Source organism: Dermacentor andersoni, chromosome 5 (genome assembly GCF_023375885.2).
Source record: "Dermacentor andersoni chromosome 5, qqDerAnde1_hic_scaffold, whole genome shotgun sequence".
NCBI classification, from domain to species: domain Eukaryota; kingdom Metazoa; phylum Arthropoda; class Arachnida; order Ixodida; family Ixodidae; genus Dermacentor; species Dermacentor andersoni.
The window spans coordinates 11,617,628-11,639,647 of record NC_092818.1 but is presented as its reverse complement, the minus strand read 5'-3'; the positions used below and the strand labels follow the sequence as shown (position 1 = coordinate 11,639,647).

The 22,020-nt window shown below is 47.9% G+C and overlaps 1 protein-coding gene across 2 annotated transcripts in view; it reads left to right on the top strand.

Annotated features, from left to right (window-relative positions):
• Positions 1–22,020, top strand: part of LOC126530117 (cytoplasmic aconitate hydratase) — a 269,805-nt gene that overhangs the window by 205,663 nt on the left and 42,122 nt on the right. For both annotated transcript variants that reach the window (XM_050177555.3, XM_050177556.3), the window contains 2 exons: positions 5,558–5,700; positions 9,988–10,135. In XM_050177555.3, the coding sequence (XP_050033512.1) occupies positions 5,558–5,700; positions 9,988–10,135 (291 nt within the window). The remainder of the gene's footprint in view (positions 1–5,557; positions 5,701–9,987; positions 10,136–22,020) is intronic.

Genomic DNA, 22,020 nt, shown 5'->3' with positions numbered 1-22,020 from the left:
TGCTACAACACAGTCATTGTTCCAAATGCTTTTGATTTGTTCAAGAACTGCTTCCCCAATCTGCTGTTAGCGGTTAATCCTCAGTGTAAAAATGTGCTTCAATGAAACTATTGCGATCAATGTGCATTCCTTTTCGTGGGTGTCCTATTTGCGGCAAATATGTCCTTCAGTCTCAAGATGGCTTGGCATGTCTCGTTGACAGCCTTCAGTTTCTCATGTTGTCATCTCCGATAGTGAATGTGTGCCTCATTGATGCCATAGTGCCTTCCAGATGCACAGTTGCCATTTTCTGAGGTGCTGTCGAGAGCTTTGAGCTCGAGGAAGGTGGTGTAGCTTACCTAGCACCCCATTGTGCGGGAATGCCAGAAGTTTGATTGCACTGTGCATGGGCCATTGTGACCGATGGGGATGGCAATTAAATCATTAAGGAGAGTACCGGCTTTTTACAGGGGGCACTAGGTAGTGCTGGAAAACACCTGACCGCTATCATCGTCGTCATCATCATCATCATCATCATAAATTGAAACCACACCCGGCAGACCAACACTTGTTGGTGCAGTTGTTATGTGAAATCTAAAATTGATTATTTTCAGGGAACATTTCCGGGGTGCGCCCATTTGCAAGTGTGTTCATTATGCGAGTAAATAGAGTATAAGGAGCATGGCTTAAGTATAATGGAAAGTGCTTTCTAAAGTTAGCAGTTTCACCGAAAAGTCGCAGGCCTGTGCAGCACGCACACGACAGTCGCAGCATAAGCTGGAAAAGTGGCTCCATATGAGCTCCATTTTTGGAACCAAACACTACAGGGTCCTCACGGCGAAGTTTCTTTGCATAGTTTTTTACAAGAACGATCTCAACTGTCCGCCCAGCGTGCAGTAAGCTGTGGCTTAAACAACAACACGTCGAGCTCTGCACAGCAGTCTGGTGAGCCCAACTGTAGCTCTACGATTCAGCGTCTACAGCAGAGGTTCATACCTTGCAAAGAGGCGGCATAACATGAACCGAGGAGTACACACAAGCATCCAGACTACATGGCACACATGTCGCATCCCTTGACCCGTGGCATGATGCGATGCTGTTGATGATGATGACGATGATGGTTTATTGGCATCCCCTTCGAAACGGAGTGGTGACAAATGGTCACCTAGACTACGTGAGTTAACCAGGTGCAGCTACATGCCACATGCAACTGCTGTGTGCAACTATATGCAAACTGCCGCATGTTGGGACACCTCGTGAAGTACAATGCAACTGCAATGCATTGCTTGAATGTATCGACGCTATGTGGCATGCATGTCACATCGTATGACAAATGGCACGATACAATGCTAACGATGATGATTTAATGGCATTCTCTTTGAAACGGGGTGGTGACAAACAGTCACCTAGCCTGCTTGATTTATTCAGCTATGCTGTAGTACATGTTCTTAATTCTAGCATTTTCATATACATCTGCTTAACCTTCTTTTTCTTCCTCAGACCTTCTTTCTCTACCTTGTACAAAGACCTATGCAACTGCTACATGGCATGCCACCTGGTGCATTAATATGCAACTCCAATATAAAGTATGCGCATAATGATGCTATGTGGCGCGCATTGCGTGACAAGTGGCACACCACGATGCTAATGAAGATGAGCATTTATTGGCATCCCCTTTGATACAAAGCGGTGATAAACAGTCACCTAGCCTGCTAGTGGAGATGATTATTATTATTTATTTTCATCCCCTTTGAAATGCGGCTGGGACATAGTCACCTAGCCAGCTTGATTTAATCGGGTACACAATATACAGTAAAAGCTCGTTAATTCTCGCGTTAAGCTTGTTTTTTCATCTCTGCGCATGTACGCTATACGCATTGCAATGTACCAATGTACTGTTTCATACTACACCAATGTGTGCCGTTTTATTTTTCGTTTTTTTTCTTCATTATGTAGCGCTTTTTACTTGCAGTTTTTTATGTTTTTACGCTTTTCTTTAACATTGGTCTATCACGCACTTAACAAGCTTTTTATTTCTAAAGTTACCTATTCTCACTGTTATTGACAAGTTATTGCTGCATTGGTATTTATTATTTGTTTGTGGTTTTTATGTTGCCATGCGAAAAAGTGTTTCTGTTTCTTCTATTTTGTACTCCAGGGAGCTGGGAACTAGTCAAGCTGACTTGCCAGCTTTTTTTCTCGCACTCCCTCACTTCACGAGTGAAATAAAGATTATTATTATTATTATTATTATTATTATTATTATTATTATTATTATTATTATTATTATTATTAATTCACAACTTGTTAATTCGAAATTTTTGATAATTCGAAGTAGCTGCTGTGGTCCCTCCAGCAATGTATTGAAAGCAATATTTAACATATCCCGCTAATTCACAATGAAATCCACACTGTCACCAATAATTCGAACTCCGCGCCATCGTGGATTGGGAGAGTGCTAATGCGTGGGAGCATGTTGGTGACGCTGGTGTCGCCGTACGGGCCCCGCGGCTTTGCTTTGTTTAGGCCTAACTGGAGAGAGATGTGTTTGCACCTGGCCAGGCATGACTAACACCTCTGTTGCCAGTCGCTTCTCTCCCGTGAGGTTTCGTCCAAAGCTCAAGGGCGATAAAATCGTCGCCGTGTGCCGTATGCTGTATGCGTGAGCGAAAGTGTGCGAGGATGAGCTGGCGCACGCGGCTCAATCTCATGTGCGCGAGCAAGGAGCCCTTTCCTGTTGCACGCGAGGCATGGGGTTGAGGTGGAGGGAGGGAAGAAGGGGGGGGGATGACGTTCTTCCCCGGTGGCTGCTGTTTACAGCACGGCCATGTGAGTACTGTATCTTGAAAGCAATCTGCGACGTGGCCAAACTGCGCACCCGTGTGGGCCTCACCTTCAAAGCGATCTGCGATGTTCGCAGAGTGCGCGTATGGCCGGTAGCTTCATATGCGATGTGCTTTCTATGTTTCATTTGCATTGAAGCGATAGCTGGTACAAAGGTCAATTGGCTCACTGCTACTGCCACGATTCCTCACTCCAGCGTCTTTCAGCGAGTCTCCGCGGTCATCGAGCGAGATGTGTTCATGTTTACCTGTGCGCGCGTGACACCAGACTTGTTAATTTAGTTAGTAAGCGAATGTTTACAAGTTCATACGGCCGATAAAACTACTACCTTTACTTCGTATAACTCTCTACTAATTTGCTATCGCAATCAATGCTTCGTTTTTCAGGCGAAACTGCGACACTTCTGTTTTTCTCCACGCCAGTAGGCGCGACGAATGCACAGATGGAGCAAGAGCCATCTCGATGTCGAGCACATCGACCCGCGTTGGCCGCGTCCGGTTGTATTGGCTGCGCCAGAGATTCGAACTATAGACCGTGTTGTTCACGCCAACGTGACATAGCATGTGTGTGCGCGTGCTCACGCCACGTCAGGACAATATATGCGCTTTAACCGAGTGATTTTTTTCTCTGACTTTCATTAGTTCGAATTTTGTATAACTATAGTTTTTGTAGCATCCCCGTGGAATTCGAATTAATTAGCTTTTACTGTATACAGGCTGTGTCTGGAAAGTAATGCAATTTTATCCATAGAAAAACGTTTATTCAAGATATTGTTACAAACGTTTAGAATTCTTCGAACTAGTCTCCTGTGGCATCTGCACATTTTTGCCAGCGGCTCTGCCATGCACTGTACGCATTCTGCAAGGCGACGACAAGAACCTCTTTTAGGGCCTCTGTCACTGCGGTTTGTATGGCTTCAGTGGCCTCAAAACGGGCTCCTTTCAGGGCGCTCTTGATTCTCTGGAAAAGAAAAAAGTCTGCTGGAGCCAGGTCAGGACTATAGGGGGCTGAGACGGTGTGACCAAGTTGTGCTTGGCCAGGAACTCCCGTACGCGCAGAGAAGTATGGCTGGGAGCGTTGTCATGGTGCAACTGCCAGGTGTCGGCAATATCCTTTCGCGCTCGGAGGACCCTTTTTCTCAATCTTTTGAGCACATCGACATAGTAGGCAGCGTTGACTGTCTGCCCTTGGGGTACGAATTCTTTGTGAACCACACCCTTGACGTCGAAAAAGACAGTTAACATTGTTTTCACTTTCGACTTGCTCATTCTTGCCTTCTTGGGGCGAGGGGACTCCGAGGTGTGCCGCTTGGAACTTTGGCGCTTCATCTCAGGATCGTACTCAAATACCCATGTTTCATCACCAGTAATGACACTGTCTAAAATATAAGGTTCAATTTGCATGCGTTCCAGAAGTCCGCTCACGATCACCACTCGGTTGTTCTTGTAGCCGTCAGTCAACAGTTTGGGCATCAGCTTGGCACACTTTCCACAAGTTCAAATGGTCGCTTACAATGTTGTGCATGGTGGTTTTTAGAATATTGAGTCTCTGCTGTCATCCACACACTCATTCGGCGGTCGGTGTTCAAAAGATCATGAACACGAGATACATTTTCGTCACTTTTGCTCGTTGATGGCCGTCCAGAGTGGGATTCATCATCCACGCCTTCTCGGTCCTCTTTAAACGCCTTCAGCCACCTTGAAACTTGAGAATATGACAAAGCAGAATTCCCGTAGGCTTACTGAATCATTTGGTAGGTATTGGCAAGACTTATCGAATTTAGCACAGAACTCGATTGCATACCGTAGTTCGCGTGCGGATGCCATCGCACGTCGTGACAGAGCACTATCAGGAGGGTCACGAAAACAACGATCCTGACCCTCCCAGAGTTTGGAGCAGGCTGCGATAGGCAATGATGAAGAACTAAGAATCTCCATACCTAACCCACCCAATCTGATCATGGTATGTCCAATAGCAGCGCCGGAAAAAAAATAATGGCATTACTTTCCAGACACAGCCTGTATATTTTGTTAGCAGTTTTGTATACATCGTCTTAAACTTACTTTTCTTCTACAAACGTTCTCTAACTACCTTGTGATGCTACCTGTGCATCAGCTACATGGCGTGCCACCTGGTGTAATAATATGCAAATGTAATGCAAAATGGGCACCTATTGATGCTATGCGGCACACATGTCACATTGCGTGTCTCCTCGTGTGCTAGGGCACGTTTATGGGGCATTCTTCCCCCTGCAAGCTAGCAAGCATTGGTGTCGCTCAATGGTAGAGTAGCTGACTCATGCACAGTGGTCCCGGGTTCGATCCCAGTGTGAACTGAATATTTCTTTTCTCATTCTTGGTGATAGCTGCTACGGACACCACTGGCAGTGGCAGCGGACACCATCGTCAAACGAAACGGCTATTGAAATGAGCCCATAACAGCTGATGCTGTACAATATTAATCTTTTGTACTCATGCCAATATGGTGCATAAAGGTTTGAATATTGTGCCCAAACTGTTAGTGTTACAGTCTCTGGGATTCACACCCTATTATCTTAGACGTGCACGATCACAGTCTACACAGTGGCAATCACATATGAGTATATGAGTACTTTCAAGTTGTTTCTTACATTGTACACGACTGTGATGCATGAAGAGTGTTAAATGCCCATGGACGATGATCGTGTCTATGCTTAAGTTGATGTTGAAGAGGAAATGTGCTTTCTTCATTGCAGGAGCGTGACCCACGACCAACGCTGTCAATAGAAGGGGCTTATGTGCTGCTCAACTTGGGTGATTCGGTCACCACAGACCACATCTCGCCAGCTGGTAGCATTGCTCGCAACAGTCCGGCAGCTCGCTACTTGGCTGCCCGTGGGTATGTAGGCTCGCTAGTTCACCTCCATACTACGCACAGATCCTACCGTTCAGTACAGTCAAACCTGTTTGTATTTACCTCACAAGAAAAAGCTTCTACTAGTTTGATGTAGCCTGTAATTTGACGTACAAGTGTAATAAAATATTACTACTAAATGCACATATGGCTAATTTCTTATGTGCAGTGACACTCTGTTAACTCATATCTGTGAAAATCAGGAAGAAGTGGAAATTAAAGGGAGTTTCGAGACAAGCAAAAGGAAAAATTAGTTAGGGAAGACTTCAGGCAAAAAGCTACAAAAAGTATCTTGAGAACACCTGAAGCCTACTGGCCGCTCTAGACCACATGGAGCGTTTCCAAAATGACACCACTAATATCCTCAGTCAATCACTTTCACATGACTCAGGCACCGAACACATAAAGCATCTATAGGCAATAACGTTAGTTGGCACTGTGCCAAGACAGCATGCTTGGCACTGAGTCGGACAACAATTCTAGTGGAAACCGTAAATCCCGTCATCCGTGAAGTTCATAACTAGTTCTGAACATGCAAAAGTTGGTGCTACTAATTTCTGCAGCTTAATGAATTCCAGACAACTGTCATGCCTTTAGCAGATGCCTGCGAGTTATGTGCTGTTTATGTCTCACTGTTGCACGAGCATTAAACAAGCATTGTTATCAAGCTGCGATTTCACTTGAACTCTATTTGCTGTGGGCTTGCATGCCTGCCTGTTCACCTTGTTTGAGAGCACCGTGAAAGAACTGATTACGCTGGCTCAAAAGCACCAGTCGTCTTGTTCAACGTCATGATTAGTATGCACTGTAATTGCATTGATGTGTAATGGACAGCGTCTTGAATGGGAGTGGGGAAATAAAGAAGGAGTAGATTTCCAGTTCAACGCTCTTAACTCAAGGCGTTAAGAGCATTGAACTGGAACTCCCGTACTCACCTACGGAGCAGAAACCTGGAGGCTTACGAAAAGGGTTCTACTTAAATTGAGGACGACGCAACGAGCTATGGAAAAAAGAATGATGGGTGTAACGTTAAGGGATAAGAAAAGAGCAGATTGGGTGAGGGAACAAACGCGAGTTAATGACGTCTTAGTTGAAATCAAGAAAAAGAAATGGGCATGGGCAGGACATGTAATCAGGAGGGAAGATAACCGATGGTCATTAAGGGTTACAAACTGGATTCCAAGGGAAGGGAAGCGTAGCAGGGGGTGGCAGAAAGTTAGGTGGGCAGGTGAGATTAAGAAGTTTGCAGGGACGACATGGCCACAATTAGTACATGACCGGGGTTGTTGGGGAAGTATGGGAGAGGCTTTTGCCCTGCAGTGGGCGTAACCAGGCTGATGATGATGATGAACGCAAGGCCACAACAAAGTGGAAATGAGTAGACGAGCAAGTGCGTGCAAGCAATGAAAAGAGAAGTTCTTGTTTTGTTTGTTCATCTTTTGTTTTCCTTCATGAGGGCTACAGTTGTAGCTTCTCCACATGGCAAAAACTCAAGTTACGATGTTAGGTACTGTGTGGAATTCAGCCTATTGAGTGTGGATACACTTTTCAGTTGACATAACCATACTTATTGCTATCTATCTCGCTACAGCTTTACATTGTTCACAAAATTGTTCCATATCAAGGGCAATTCGATTTAACCTGGTTCAGGACAATCGGGTTTCTCTGCTGAAGCTCCCTTTTCAATTTCTAAGTCCCATGCTCCAGTACTCTACAAGCTACATTTGGGACCCACCTAAGTTCTGAGTGGACAATATCAATGAGTGTGCCAGTGTGATGACTTTGTGTTTGTAAACATCATGCTCTCGGCAGTGGAATTTATTTGTGAATAAAGCACACAATTGCACACTTTCTGACTACTTGTTAAATCATACGATTAGTAAGAATGCCCGGTGCATGAAAATGGCACCTCCACACTGAATAATTTTGGTATTCTTTTCCTCTTAAGTATCTGTTTGGCAAAGAAGCCAAGTTCACTTTCATGCTACCGATTGATATGAGCATAAAATATAAAAAATTCAATGGGATATAAAACATGAATTTTTGAACCTGTGTTGATCTCATGGAATCACCCAGGTTTGATTTTGATAAATACAACATATAAGAACAACACTCATAGATTTAGGTACACATTAAAGAGCCCCAGTTGGTCAACATTAATCTGCAGCATGAAAGGCTCTGCACTATTCCATTCTACATGTCATTCATCCAAATCAGCACCCGGCCATTTCAGATCCATGCAGACACTTCACGCCAAAGGACAATCTTACTGTCTACAGATGCGCAAGACAATGGACATGGGCGATGGATGTGGCCAGTGGTGCCTAGCGAAATTAATGAAAGTCTACTGTTTAATTTTTTGAGGGACATCACTTATTTAATGGGGCCCTGAAACAGTTTTCTAAATAATCATTGAATGGCCTAAATAAGTTGGTGGATTTTCATCCATAAGGTGAGCTGTTCTTGAAAGACTAATTTTATTTTATTTGTTCAACCCTTCCATGATATACAGCACGTTCCCAAAAGGGAACAATGTTGCAAAGTGTATAGGAGGCAGTTTCGATTCTTCTGAGAGTTGCGGAAACCTGTTGCCATTAGTTTTGGTAAATACTTGAACAACAAATATTCAGTGGCACTTTGCACACTTAGCGCATCACTCTGGTGTTTTTTGTGCACTGCCGACAGCGGCTTTGCTCGCCTACAGTGGAACGAGAGGGCTCCAATCGGCCCTGGCTGCTCTCGAGAAATCACCCGCTTAGTCAAAGTCCTTGTGCCTTGTAGCGTTCCTAGTTAAAGGACACAATAGACGGAAAGTATTGCTATGGAACTGGCGTCAATCTGGTCTACCATTTTATTCTCCCTTCCTTCTTCTCTTCTCCTGAACCCAGACTCCTGCACTTCTTCATCTTCCATTCCAAGGCTCATACCGCTTCACCCTTCCAGGTTTCTTTTGCTAACCCCTCCTGGGGTAATACTTGAAAACGTTTCCAATCGAAGCACATTCAACTGAGCCACGTTTGCCAATGTACCACACAGTCTTCAATATTCCTTTCTGAGTGGCTGTCTTTGTCACAGAGTAAGGACCATAAAATTTGGCACTGGATTCTCTTACTCCTTTCCTAACTAGAATGAGGTTGGTGACTTAAATGTCTGGAATATCTGAGCATTGTCTCTTATCAAAATTTTTTTTCATTCGTTTACGGTACCTCTCCTCCTGCGATTTCTGTTTCCTCTCCTCGACGATCTTGAGATTTTCTAACAGCCCCAGTTCACGGTCCGCCTGAAGAATAGGGGTTTCTCCTGAAGAAGCGAACTGCGGGCTGCATCCCAAGCCACTGGTGTAGGAGTGATTGTGATGTCTTACAGCTGCTTCTAAAGAGCATTTCCAACCACCAAGGAAACTATCATACATCCTGATGTACTGTTTCACATTTCGTATAGCACGCTCTGCAAGCCCATTCGCTGCGGGATGGTATGGCGCACAGAATGGGATTGATATATTGTGGTCTCGAGCTCATCTTGCTAGCTTTTCACTCTTGAACGCTGGACCGTTGTCACATACAATCGTTCTGGTTGTCCTAAACATATCCCGTTCGAGAAGGGCGATGACACTATTCGCATCTTCTTTTCCTGCCTGTGCCGCGACCATCCTTGTGCATTAATCTATGCCCAGAAGAAAAGCTTGCGTTTTTCGGACTCCTTCTTGTTTCTTATTTAGCTCGGTGAAATCCAGGTGTATAGCTTCAAAAGGCACGTTCGAGTGGCAAGGTATTATCATGGCGTCCTGCTTATATGTGACTTTGTTGACTTGACAAACGTGGCATGAACGAACGTATCGATTGGCATTCAACTAAAAATTTGCAGTTGTGTATTAATGAGAATGCTCTCACAATTGCGAAATCAGCCAATAGGATTGGTGGGCCAGCCGCTCTCGATTGCGAATGCGAGAGCAAGCAATTTTTCACTGTATTCGACAGTAGATTGTAAGTTTTCTGCTGCATGCAGTATAGTAATATAGTTGCCTCACATGTTCACAGCAGCCTCTACGACAGATGGGCAACGTTTCCTTACTATGTTCACAGTGTGTCAGGGCACTTGTAAATTTTGAGTTGACATTACTGATGAGGAACAACTCGTGCTGTGCACCTTTTAGATTGTAATGTGTGTGAGAATTCGAAGCAAATGTTGGGAGTTAAAGATTCGAGTGAAGAAGTTTAATCAGCATTTAAGTTACGAATTGGTTTGCGAAGTCTATCTGGGCATCATTCGCAGGCTTACCCCTCGAGAATTCAATTCGTATGGTGCTCGCCGAGGGAATGATGATGTCATGGCTCGGGGCACATTTGCCAACATCCGTTTGGTGAACAAGTTCTTGGACAAGCCTGGCCCGAGGACCATTCATCTGCCATCTGGTGACGAGGTAAGCGCATGAACGAGTAAAAGGTAAACGTGTTGAGGAATGCAAACAGCTGGAGTGCTGGTGTGGATGGCACATGTTGTCTTCCATTTTTCGTTTTAACATGGCGAAATACTAACAGCAGGTCCTTGAACCTTGACTGCACAAAACGAGAACTGGTGGTTTGCTACCTTCTGGTGCCTGCTTTACTGGTTGCCTACTATGGCGAGTACAGTGCAGTCCACTTACAACGATATCAAGAAGAACGAAAATTCTGATCGTTATGGCCAATCATCGCTATATCTTAGCTGCCTTAAAAAAAAAGCTGCCGAACATACCTCTGTAGCTCCGAAACTAAATGTGCCACTTGCGCTAAAAAATAGACACTACGAAAAATAAAACATTTATTTATACCTTTAAACAATGTATAAAGGGTTAGGCACGCTTGTCACGATCGACGACACGCCACACGTGGTCCCGAACTACCGCTTTATTTCCGAACACCAACCTTCCGCACCACACAACCACACTCCGAGTTCTCTCTTTCATCACTCTCCACCCGCACACTCGCCCGCTCGCGCCGCTGTCCTCTCCGCACTCACACCACCTGTTCACCGCTCAGTCAACTACCGTCGATCCTGCGCCTGGCCTCCGAGAACCGTGGCTCCTCGTCGCGGGTCTTGGGCTCGCTTGTCCCGGCCCTTGCGCGTCACATCTCTCCCCCCCTCGAATCGTGAAGCTGTGCTGGTAGGGAGGAGCCATGGCTCATGGTAGAGCATCAACTGATCAGCATGGGCGGTAGTTCGATGACGTCCTGTAGCAGGATCGCTCAAAACAAAGTCATTGTCACCTAATCCTTTGACTACACAATAAGGTCCACTTCGCCGCGGTGCCAATTTCGCCGAAACGCTCTTGGCCGCATCACTGAAGGTATAGGAATCCAGGAGCACAAGGTCACCCTCTTTGATGGTTGTTGGCTGACGATGACGGTCGTAACAGGATTTCTGCACCTTCCAAGCAGCTGCCTGATGTGACCGAGCATACTGGAGAGCCTCTCCAAGGCACCGCTGGAGTTCTGCAGCAAGTGCATGGTGTGCTGCTTTCGGAGGCTCTGTGTCCTCCTTGTCGCTTGTAGGTTCCCATGGGGTGCGCAACTCGCGGCCGTAACACAACAATGCTGGAGTATATCCGGTGACAACACACTCGGCAGTATGCATGGCAAGGGCGATCTCAGGTATATGCCGGTCCCAGTCTTTGTGGTTGGAGCAGTATGCCCGTAGACACGGCTTAATTGTGCCATTGTGACGCTCCACCACTTGGCCAGCCGGCCGGTAAGGCACTGTGTGACGATCTTTGATGCCCCATTGTTTCAAGAGGTTGTGCCATAGTGTGCTAACAAAGGGCTTGCCATTGTCACTGGTGATGGCCACAGGTGTGCCATGGCGGCAGAAGACTTGCACCATGCACTCCAGTATTTTTGCACTTGTTTCTGCTCGTAGAGGGAAAAGCTCTGGGAACTTCGTAAATTTGTCAATAACTACCAGCAAGTATTTGTGGCCCTGGGGTGGCAAGGGCCCGATAATGGCAAGGGCCCTTGCCATTATCCGATCTGGCCAATCTGGCAAGGGCCTGATAATGTCAACACTGAGCTCTTCCATGGGTGATGTTGCCCACTGATTGCTCATGAGGCCCTCTGGTTTCTTGCGCCGAGCTTTTGTGCGCTGACAGACAGTACAGCATTGCACATACTTTGATATGTCTGCTCGCATGGCCAGCCAGACGAATCGTGCAGCAACACGCCTCAGAGTTTTGAAAAATCCAGCATGGCCTGCAGTGGGATGGTCGTGGGCCACCTTCAGTGCCAGCTGCCGCAAGTGATTAGGTAACCACGCTACCTTCTGGTTGCCTCTTTGCTGAACCAGCAATCCGCTTGGCTGCAGTTCCGTTGTTTCGGCCAGATCGTGAAAGAGGCGATGATCAGGGTCCGAGCTTGGGAGCTGAGTCCCTTGGACCACTGCCTTCAGCTTTAAGAGGTGGTCATCACGAGCCTGTTCTTGTACCAGCTGTGTTGTGTCACTCAGCTGCGAAGAGTCAACCTCCGAGGCCACAGCTACTTCATCAAATGTAACTTTGCCTTCAGGTTCTGGAGCAGCAATGGGGAACAGCGTCTCATGTAGGTTGTCACTTGGGTTGTGTTCACACTGGGGAGGGGTCTACTCAAGGCATCAGCGGGTATGTTTGCCAGCCCTCGTCTGTGCTTGATTCGGCAGTTGAAGCCCTGCAGCCGAAGAATCCAACGCTTGACCCTGGGTGAAGCTTGGTCGGTATTAAACATCCATGCCAGGGAGGAGTGGTCACAGTGTATCTCAAACTCCGTAAATTCAAGATATGCCCTGAACTTGTCCACTGCCCAGACTACTGCCAGGCATTTCCACCCCTGGACAGTATAATGTCTCTCGGCTGCTGTAAAGACTCTGCTAATGAAGGAAACAGGCTGCAGACTATCAGGACCAGCCTGCAGTAGCACAGCTGCAATGCCAATGCCACTTGCATCTGTCTCCACCACGAAGGGTCGATTTAGATCTGGGAGGCTTAACAGCATCCTGAGCTAAGGCCTGCTTGAGTGCAGTGAAAGCCTGCTCTTGGCACTCCTCCCACTGCCATGGCTCGTTCTTCTTCAAAAGGTTGGTCAGTGAATGTGCCGTCAGTGAAAAGTGAGGGATGAAGCTTCTATAGTAGCCGGCAAGTCCCAGGAAGGCTTGCAACTGCTTAACTGTACTGGGTCTTGGGTAATGCAGCACTGCACGCACCTTTTCCTCATCTGGTCTGCACTGCCCAGGGGAGATGATGTGACCTAAAAACTTGAGGGACTGACGGCAGACCTGTACTTTATCTGAATTAATCGTAAGGCCAGCACCCTCAATGCGTTGTAGCACTTCCCTTACATGTTCAACATGGTTCTCCAGTGTCTCTCAGTATACAAGGACATCATCTAAATATGCCATAGCAAAGTGGTGATTGATTCTCTGCAGCACTCGGTCCATTAGGGTTTGAAAAGTTGCTGGACCGCCTGCCACCCCGAAGGGCATCCTCGTAAATTCAAATGTACCTTGATGGCAAATGAAGGCCGTTTTAGCTATGTCAGCCTTGCAAACGGGAATTTGGAAAAACCCTTGGGAGAGATCAAAGCTGGAAAACCACATTGCTTGGCCAAACTGAGCTAGCAGCCAGTCTGTTCGAGGCATTGGGTAGGCAGGTACTCGGGTGCGTGCATTTAATGGCCGGTAGTCCACAGCTAGCCGGTAGCCTCCAGACTTCTTTGCAACGAGCACTGGGGCGCTAGTCCAAGGGCTGGTGCTTCGTCTTATAAGGCCCTGTTCTAGGAGGCCATCCACACAGCCCTCGATGATTTTCTGCTCTTCGCATTCACTGGACGTAGCTTGCATCTCACGGGCGCACTGTCCCCTGTGTCAATGCGGTGCTGAGCCAGGGTGGTACATCCCGCAACTGTAGTAAACAGATGGCTAAAGTCATCGAGAACTTTACTCATGCTTGGATGTAGTTCCCTGGTACCAGCCTGATGCATGTTCTCTATGCCCGGAACTACAAGCACTTCTTCAAAGAGGCTGTGCAAGTGGTACGACTCTCCATCTTCTATGGCAAGTGCTGTCGCTGGGTCTTTTTTGCGCTTAGCAAATGGCACCATGCACTGTGGATCGGTTCCAATCGTCCATCCACCCAGCGATACATGTAAAGAGATGCCTGTTGCTGTTAAAAAATCTCTGCCCAGCACAATGTCCCGACACAAGTCTGGCACACACAAGAAGCGTTGATTGTGGCTGCTTGTGGCCCACTTTATTTTGCACTTGAGGGAAGTCGTTGACTGAGACCAACCTGTTGCCAGGCGGAGTGCTTGTTCCTGTGTCTTGGGTTTGGCGCCTGCCTCGACCGCTACCCTTGCCGCCGGCAATCCAAGCAAGCTCACACTCGAGCCTGTGTCCAGTAGGGCCTGGAACGTCGTCCTCCCGATCTGCACTTCCAGGAGAGGCTCCTTGTTGCCGGCCAAGGCCGCTACTTGCAGAGCAGTCTCGTAGGTGCTTGCCGGTGTAACACCTACCGTCCCCCGTTTCCCGTACACTGAGAGCGGATATGTCCGATCCCGTTGCATTGGTAGCAGCGGGGTGGGCCACCACGCCGACCTGTAGGGCACTCGCGGGCCATGTGACCGACGCCTCCGCAGCGATGGCAGTTGAATCCTCTGTGGTCACGCGGCTGGTACCTTTGCGGCTGTGACGGCGTTGAGAGATGTGGCGTCCTTGTGGCGAATGCGGCCAATCCGTGCAATTGGTCTCGGTGGTAGGAGGGCTGTATCGCCGCGGGGTGCAACGGCCAGGGGGATGCCGCCGGCGGATACTGGAACGGTGCGGCAGCCGCTGTGATCAACTCTCCGGGTTGTGGTCCCGGCACGCCGGCCACGTTTATAGCCAACTGGAAGGCCAAGTCTCTCGCGACTTGGTCAGTCGGGGGCGGTGGTGGCTTGTACTGCATGCGCCTCCAGAAACGTTCCATGAGACCGTCAGCGGCCTTCGCCAACTCCGCGAGACTGCTGAACTGTCTTCCCTCCACCAAATCCTGGAGTTGCGGGTGCATCTGCCGCAGCACGCGGTCAACCTTTTCCGACTCGGGCACTTCACCGCCAATCCAGTCGTAGTAGGCCGCGATGGTATATATGAACTCCTTTAAATTTTCTTGGGGATGTTGCGTCCGGAGCCCCAGCTCTTGTTTCAAGCGGCGCTTCGCGTCAATGGAGGAGAATTCCGCAATAAACGCCGCAGTGAACTCCTCCCACGACGCAAACGAGTTCACGAATCGCCACCACAACTTCGCGCTACCTTCCAGCGCAGTGGGCACAATGTGCGTAGGCCTCTTGTCAGCTGCGACACCGCTGACCAAGCAAAACGTTTCAAGCCGGTCCAAAAATTCCTCGGGGTACTGATGGTCGTTGAACCCCTTAAACCTTGGAGGCTGACCTGGCTGACCTCCTGTGGAGCGCGGAGCGCAGTCACTCGCCGGTTGAACCGCCGCCGCCGTTGTCGTAGAACCCATAGGCACTGCCTCGGCCACCATCAGTCTTTGTCTGACAGCTGCCGCGATTTGCTCGCGTTCCATGGTGGATCCGCTCGTCTGCCCCAGCAGATGCTGTACCAATTGTTCGGGAACGTCCACTGTCTCCATGTCCACGTAAATCCCGGACGAGCCCCCACTTGTCACGATCGACGACACGCCACACGTGGTCCCGAACTACCGCTTTATTTCCCGAACGCCAACCTTCCCCACCACACAACCACACTCCGAGTTCTCTCTTTCGTCACTCTCCACCCGCACACTCGCCCGCTCGCGCCGCTGTCCTCTCCGCAGTCACGCCACCTGTTCACCGCTCAGTCAACTACCGTCGATCCCGCGCCTGGCCTCCGAGAACCGTGACTCCTCGTCGCGGGTCTTGGGCTCGCTTGTCCCGGCCCTTGCGCGTCACACGCTCAAATAGTAGAAATCCGCACTTGCTTTCGCAGGAGTTAATGAGCAGGATTGCTAATGAGGGAATAAAATGCAGGATGGCTAATGAGGGAATAAGCAAAGAAAGAAAACTGCTGGATTGCATGAAAACACTTTAAAATTATTGTTTATTGCACCATCTGCAAATGGAGAGAAGCCTTACATCCTATAAGTTATGCATTTCCTTGGACAAAGTTAGTCGTACTGTATTTACTCGCATAATGATTGCACTTCTTTGTAAAAAAAATTGACGCAAATTGAGAGGTACGATCATTACGCGGGTTAAATTTCCCGCAGAAAGAAAAAAAAAACTTTTTCATCTCGCATTTGCTGTGGGATGACAACAGGTCAACAAATAGGCGGCTGCCGCTGTATGTAGTGCGGGACACCCCAAAAAAATGGAGGCCAGCAGAGCAAGCCGAACGCGATTTTTTTTCTTTTCGTGAGTACATTACGTGCAGTGAAACAGTTTCTTTCGTGTCACTAATGAATAATATCGTTAATATCGGCAAGTTTGCGGCACTAACATAGCCATGTCTACTTTGAGGGTATAGAAACAGATGGCCGCGCTTAGCTGCCAGTGACATAGGAACGCATGGTGGGCATGCTGCGGAAACTGCGGCATTTGTCTTCACTACTATCCTAATACAGCACGTTTCCACTAAGGGTGGGTGAATATCTTAACTGTGTTACAAGTGTCGGCGTCTGAATAGGGTACACTTCTAACATATCAGTGTAAACGTGGCTGCCATCATTGTGGCTCGCAATTTGTTGCGTGCCCACGAGTGCAGACGAGAAGAATCGAAAGGTGCCTTTTTTGTTGTTGTGGACCACAACCATTATCAAGCCTACACATAATAAAGGCAAGTTTAGTTGTAGCTTGTTTTTGTCATGGAAGTGCGCAAAGTGAGGCATCTGCTTAAGAATGTTTGGTGCATGCAGACCACTTGGTTTGTCTTGAAGAGTCGTTTGCGTAGCATTTTACAGATCGTAAGCGCGATCATTATTAGCTAGACTTGGCACACGACATATCGCTGCGGCAAGTTCGGGGTGCGATCATTACACGGGAAATAAAGAAAATTGAATTTTGACGACAACATTTAGGGGTGCGATCATTACGCGAGTGCGATCATTATGCGAGTAAATACGGTAGTGCATGCTGGCCCACCTAAAAAAAAATTTACGCTGGCTTGATTCAATTTTTAAGTTAGCTCACCCCCAATTTTCAAGTGGGCCCACCTCCAAATTTTAAGTTGGCCCACCCCCAAATTAAAGTTGGCCCACGTTCAAATTTAAGTTGGCCCACGCACAAATTTACGTTGGACTACTCCCAAGTTTCAAGCTGGCCCAGCCCTAGTATAAGCTTCCCCATACGTTTTCTATGGAGCCCTACGTATCCCTATGAGTATTCTATGTGATCACTTTTATTTTTTTGGTCAAATTGTTCCTTATCGCTTATAAACCTGCCAATCATCTACATTTATATAATTACAGTTAAAGCTGGATATAACGAAGTTGACAAAAGCTCGCAATTTTTCGTTACATGCAGGTTTTCGTTACATGCAGGTTTCGCGTGAAGGCTCGTACGAATGATGCAGAAACGAAACCAAATAGCTCAATATATCCGTGAAGGTGAACTCACCCTTCAATCATTTATTTTGCACCAAAAAACTGCGTAATTTCCGCTTGCTTCTTCGGCACGAGTGTAGGCACAACACGCCGCTCCAAAGAGGCTAAATCGTGTAGAGCTCCTTCATCGTCGAGCGAGCCGACGAAATGGCGCATAACGTCCATTGCGTTCATCACCTCCTTTGCAGTAGGCACGTCACACGGATCTGCCTCACAAGCACCATCATCACCACCATCGGGATTTTGCACGCTTTCAGCTACTGCTGCATCAGACATTTCTTCTGTAGCCACGGCGGCATTGTCGGCAAACAAAAAGTCAGTCAGTGCAACGTCGTCGGGTACACCACCGTTAGTACATAGCTCGTTCCACGCTTCGGCCACATTGGACGGAGTAGAAAGGTCTTCCTCCTCCTCGTTGGCACCAGCCCGTGCGTTTTTGGCTATTCCGGCCTTTAAAAAGCAATTCGCGATAACTTCTGCCCTGACCTCTTGCCAGGAGGCAGCAAGCATCTCGACTGCTTGATAAATGTCGATCTTCATCTCCCGTTCCAGACGGATGTCGAGAAGTATTTTCAGGATTAGTCGGCGCCGGTAACAGCATTTAAAACTGTTAATGACCCCTTTGTCCAGGGGTTGTATTAGGGACGTGCAGTTGGCCGGGAAGTAATGCAGTTCGATGTTCGACAGCTGCAGGCCCTCGACGTGGTGCGCCGAGCAATTGTCCAGCAGTAGGCAAACTTGACGGCCTTGCCGCTTGACGTCCTGGTTAAATTCCTTTAACCACTCAGAAAATATTGGCCGAGTCATCCACGCTTTGGAATTCGCCACATACTTCACGGGCATACGCTTCGTTCCCTTAAAACACCTGGGACGGGCACTTTTGCCGACAACTAGCGGGACTCGCTTGTCTGTGCCGTCGAGGTTGGCACACAGCAGAATCATTATGCGGAGCTTGCTCTGCTTTCCACCGCGGCAGTCATCGCCTTTTAACGCTAGCGTGCGGCCCGGAAGCATTTGATAAAATAGAGCTGTCTCGTCGGCATTGTAGACATCAGCCACCTCGAAGCGACTCAGGATTCCAGGCAGCTTGTCAGCCACCTATGAAGCAGCAGCATCGCTGTCTACGGAGGCAGATTCGCCGCTGATTACTCTTCCGACGACACCGTGCCGGCTCTTAAATCCCTGCAGCCACCCGTTGCTTGCCTTGAAATCATCATGACCCAAGATACACACAAAATCCTTTGCCTTCTGTTGCAAGATTGCGCCACTTATGGGTACATTTCTGGCTCGCGTGTCCAAAAACCACGTGAACACTGCCTTGTCCACATCAGTGTATGTGGACAGCTTCAGTCTTTTTTTGTTCGAGCTTGTTCCCGACTCCACTGCGTTTCTGATGCTGTGTTCCGCACTCAAAATCGTTGATAGTGTGCTCGCTGGAATGCTGAAACGGGTGGCAACGTCCTTCTTCTTCTCGCCCGCGGAGACTGCATTTAAAATTGCGAGTTTGTCTTCAAAAGACAGAACTTTTCGTTTTCTGGCAGTAGAACTCATCACGACCAACCGACGACGCAGTTAGAAGCGGAGACGCACGACTACACGCCGACAGGCAGGCCTAGCACCTCCAAAACAAGTCGGACAAACCAGTACCAGAGCACAGTTGACACACGCACACGTGCAGAACGCAGGACAACACTCAAGATGGCGAATGCAACGCATCCATAGAGAAAGAAAAAAAAGTGACGGATATCGTTCGTCATCGTCCCTCCCCCTCTCCCTACCGGCGCCTTGGCAATGAAAGAACCGGCTATCAGCGTTGCTTTTCAAGTGAATTCTTACACACAAGTGTGTCTAAGCCGTTGAAACAAATGAAAATCACAAAATAAGAATGCTTGTCCTCAAATCCATACGAAACAAAATAATTCTGCAAGAGAAATCAGCTGCCGATACCAATGCCACCTGGTGCCACGCTAGACAAGCAAAGCCTGAAAAGACTGCTACGTTAGGCACGGAGCGGCGCTAGTTGCCGCCATCATCATCATCATCGCTAACTTTGCTCGGTCGCGGCAATCCCTGGCGTTCGCGTAGCTGCTGGCTCCTTACAGCATTAATATTCAATAATCTAGAGCATTTCTTCGGCCGAATTTTCCTTAAAAGTGCTAAAAGTAATGAATGATCAGCTTTGGGAGTTCGTTACATCAAGGCTAACCTCTGCAACGCGTTCGTTACATCAAGGTCGAAAATACATGGGCTTCAATGGGGGCAGCGTTGGGGAATTCAAAAACTTCGTTAAATCCAGGAATTCGTTACATATAGGTTCGTTACATCCAGGTTTAACTGTATAAAGATTAAACGTCTTCGCAACTTACGCATTTTTGTGCAGATGCAAGGCATTACACCTTTCGCGCAACGGACCTGTGGTACTCACCAAAGAATGCTTATGTGTTAACCCTTTCGCTGTCACGGACGTACCGGTACGTCTTCGCGCTTACCCCCCACAGTGTCACCGACGTACCGGTACGTTCTCTATCGTGCGTTCAAAATTTTGCGCCTGAGCGCAAAGCTGGCGCTCCTGAACTGGCCCCTCCATCTGTTGACTCTTTCTACAAGTTCGTATTTTCGCCTCAACCTGTGTTAGTCACGTATTGAAGAGTACGGTGCGACTGCCACTTGCCCCTCTCTCTTTGCTGAGTGGCGCGGTGGCTCCGCGTTCGCTGTATCATGCGTCGCGCGCGTGTGGTTATGGGTTCAAGGGTTGTTCTGCCATCTCCGCGGGTTTGAAGCTTTTTATTTTTATTCTGTTGGTGTGTCTGCTACAGCACGTCAAGTTCAGAGGCACGCGCCGCACCGTTGCCTCTCCGAAAAGAGTGACTCGATTACTGCTTTCGCTCTCTCGCCGCACCCTCGCTTCCGACTTGCAGCAGTAAACGTAAAGCCCTTCGAACTTTGTTTTAGCCTTTTTCTATCTCCCTCTGTCTTCTTGATCACGCAACGTCCCATTTCTCTCCGTTGTGCGGGCGACTGAAAGCGCATCCTCCCTGCGCGCTGAGCGCGCGGACCTTCATCTGCTCATCGGAGCGGTGGCTCAATTCCGATTCAGAATACGAGCCGAGCTCGGATTCGGACTCGGACAGTCTCATGCGAGGAAGAGGGGAGTTCCGCATAGTCAGATTCGGATGTTGAACGGATGGTATAGTCAGGCTGATGATAATGATGATGATGTTTACTAACAACAGCTGCAGAACACTGAAATGTGCATATTGCAGTGACTATGTTGTTTGTATACCAATCATAATCAAAAATAAATTGCTATGTTCATTCCCTGTTATGCTCGTTCCCTGAAACCAAGCCGACACTGGGGGGGCGTCACGGCCAGAAAGGTCCGACAGCGAAAGGGTTAAAAGTGGCACTTAGCTGACGACTTGCAGCCTCTTTTTCATCTCGGAGCAAAACACGTCTGCATATTGCATGCTCGACACAAGCCAGGCTTCGCACTTCCGCAGACCAGCATGAGCTCTGAATACTCAAACCTCCACACAAACTTCCGCAGGACGCAAATGCACAGCAACAAAAGAACCAAATGGGACGCAGCCTCCGGGAGGAAGGTGTGCAACTGGAAGCACTGCCAGTAGTGCGACTAAATCACAGTGCCGTTAGTTGTCGTGAGCGCCACATGGCCCATGTTTTCAGCAGAGCCGTGAAACTGAGTTGGTTCTAGTAACGGTGGCTTGATTGTGGGCGACGCGGATGCGAGGCGGCTGTCACCATCTTTTGGCACACTGCGCCAACTAGCGATGCTCTCCGTGGATTTCGCAGTCGGCACACAGGCAGGACGCACTGCGTGGTTAATGGTGGCAGGTACCAACTTGCGTAGGCAAAGGTTTCACGCCGTCTTCGAATCATTTGTTTAAGGGAAACTTGGGAATGCAAATTTCACAATTATTCTGCATGGAAAACGCCGTCCGGAAGAGAAAATTTTGATCGTTACATCCAACATGCAGTGAGTAACGTATCATTATTTATAAGGTTTGGCTCTTAGCCCTAATGTATAAGGTGACACTCTTAAGTCGGCTCATCCTTATAACTGATATATCACTATAAGTGGACTGCACTGTCACAACAGTTCTTTTGTGCCGAGTAGAGGTTATGGAATGCTGGTGCACTCACTAGTTTTATATTTTTAGGTTGACAGCAAAAATGTTGAGCCATTTTGTACCTCATGGCACCTCCAGAATTACCCACCTGGAGGAAATCGGCAGTTGCCTTTTCCCGTCTTCCTCTTCAGTCTTCATCTTTCTCTCTCGCTTTCAATATTTCCTGTCTTCTACTCACTTTCTTTTACTTCTCATTTTCTTGGCGTCAAGGGTTAACCTTGTGTGAAATGGCGCTCTTTGGCCGTTGTAGCCCTTGCGCCATAAAACACTATTAACTTTGTGTGAATAGCCAACCTTGGGTATACCGTATTTGGTTATAGTGGTGTCGTACAGCTGGCATATGCAGAACCTGTCTCTTCAAGGGCCTACAGCGTCCCCGCTTTGGGCTCCATGGTGGGTGGCGCTGCTGCTGAAAATTCAGTGTGTGTCTATGACAAGTTGTTTCCCCCCACTTCCTGATCACCCTCAGAAACAAGGGCGCACCGAAGTATTCAAGTTTTTTGGTTGTCAAAGTGAGAATTTTACACGATTTCATGGCATACACTCCGAGAAAACAGAAAAGGCAGTGAGAATGAT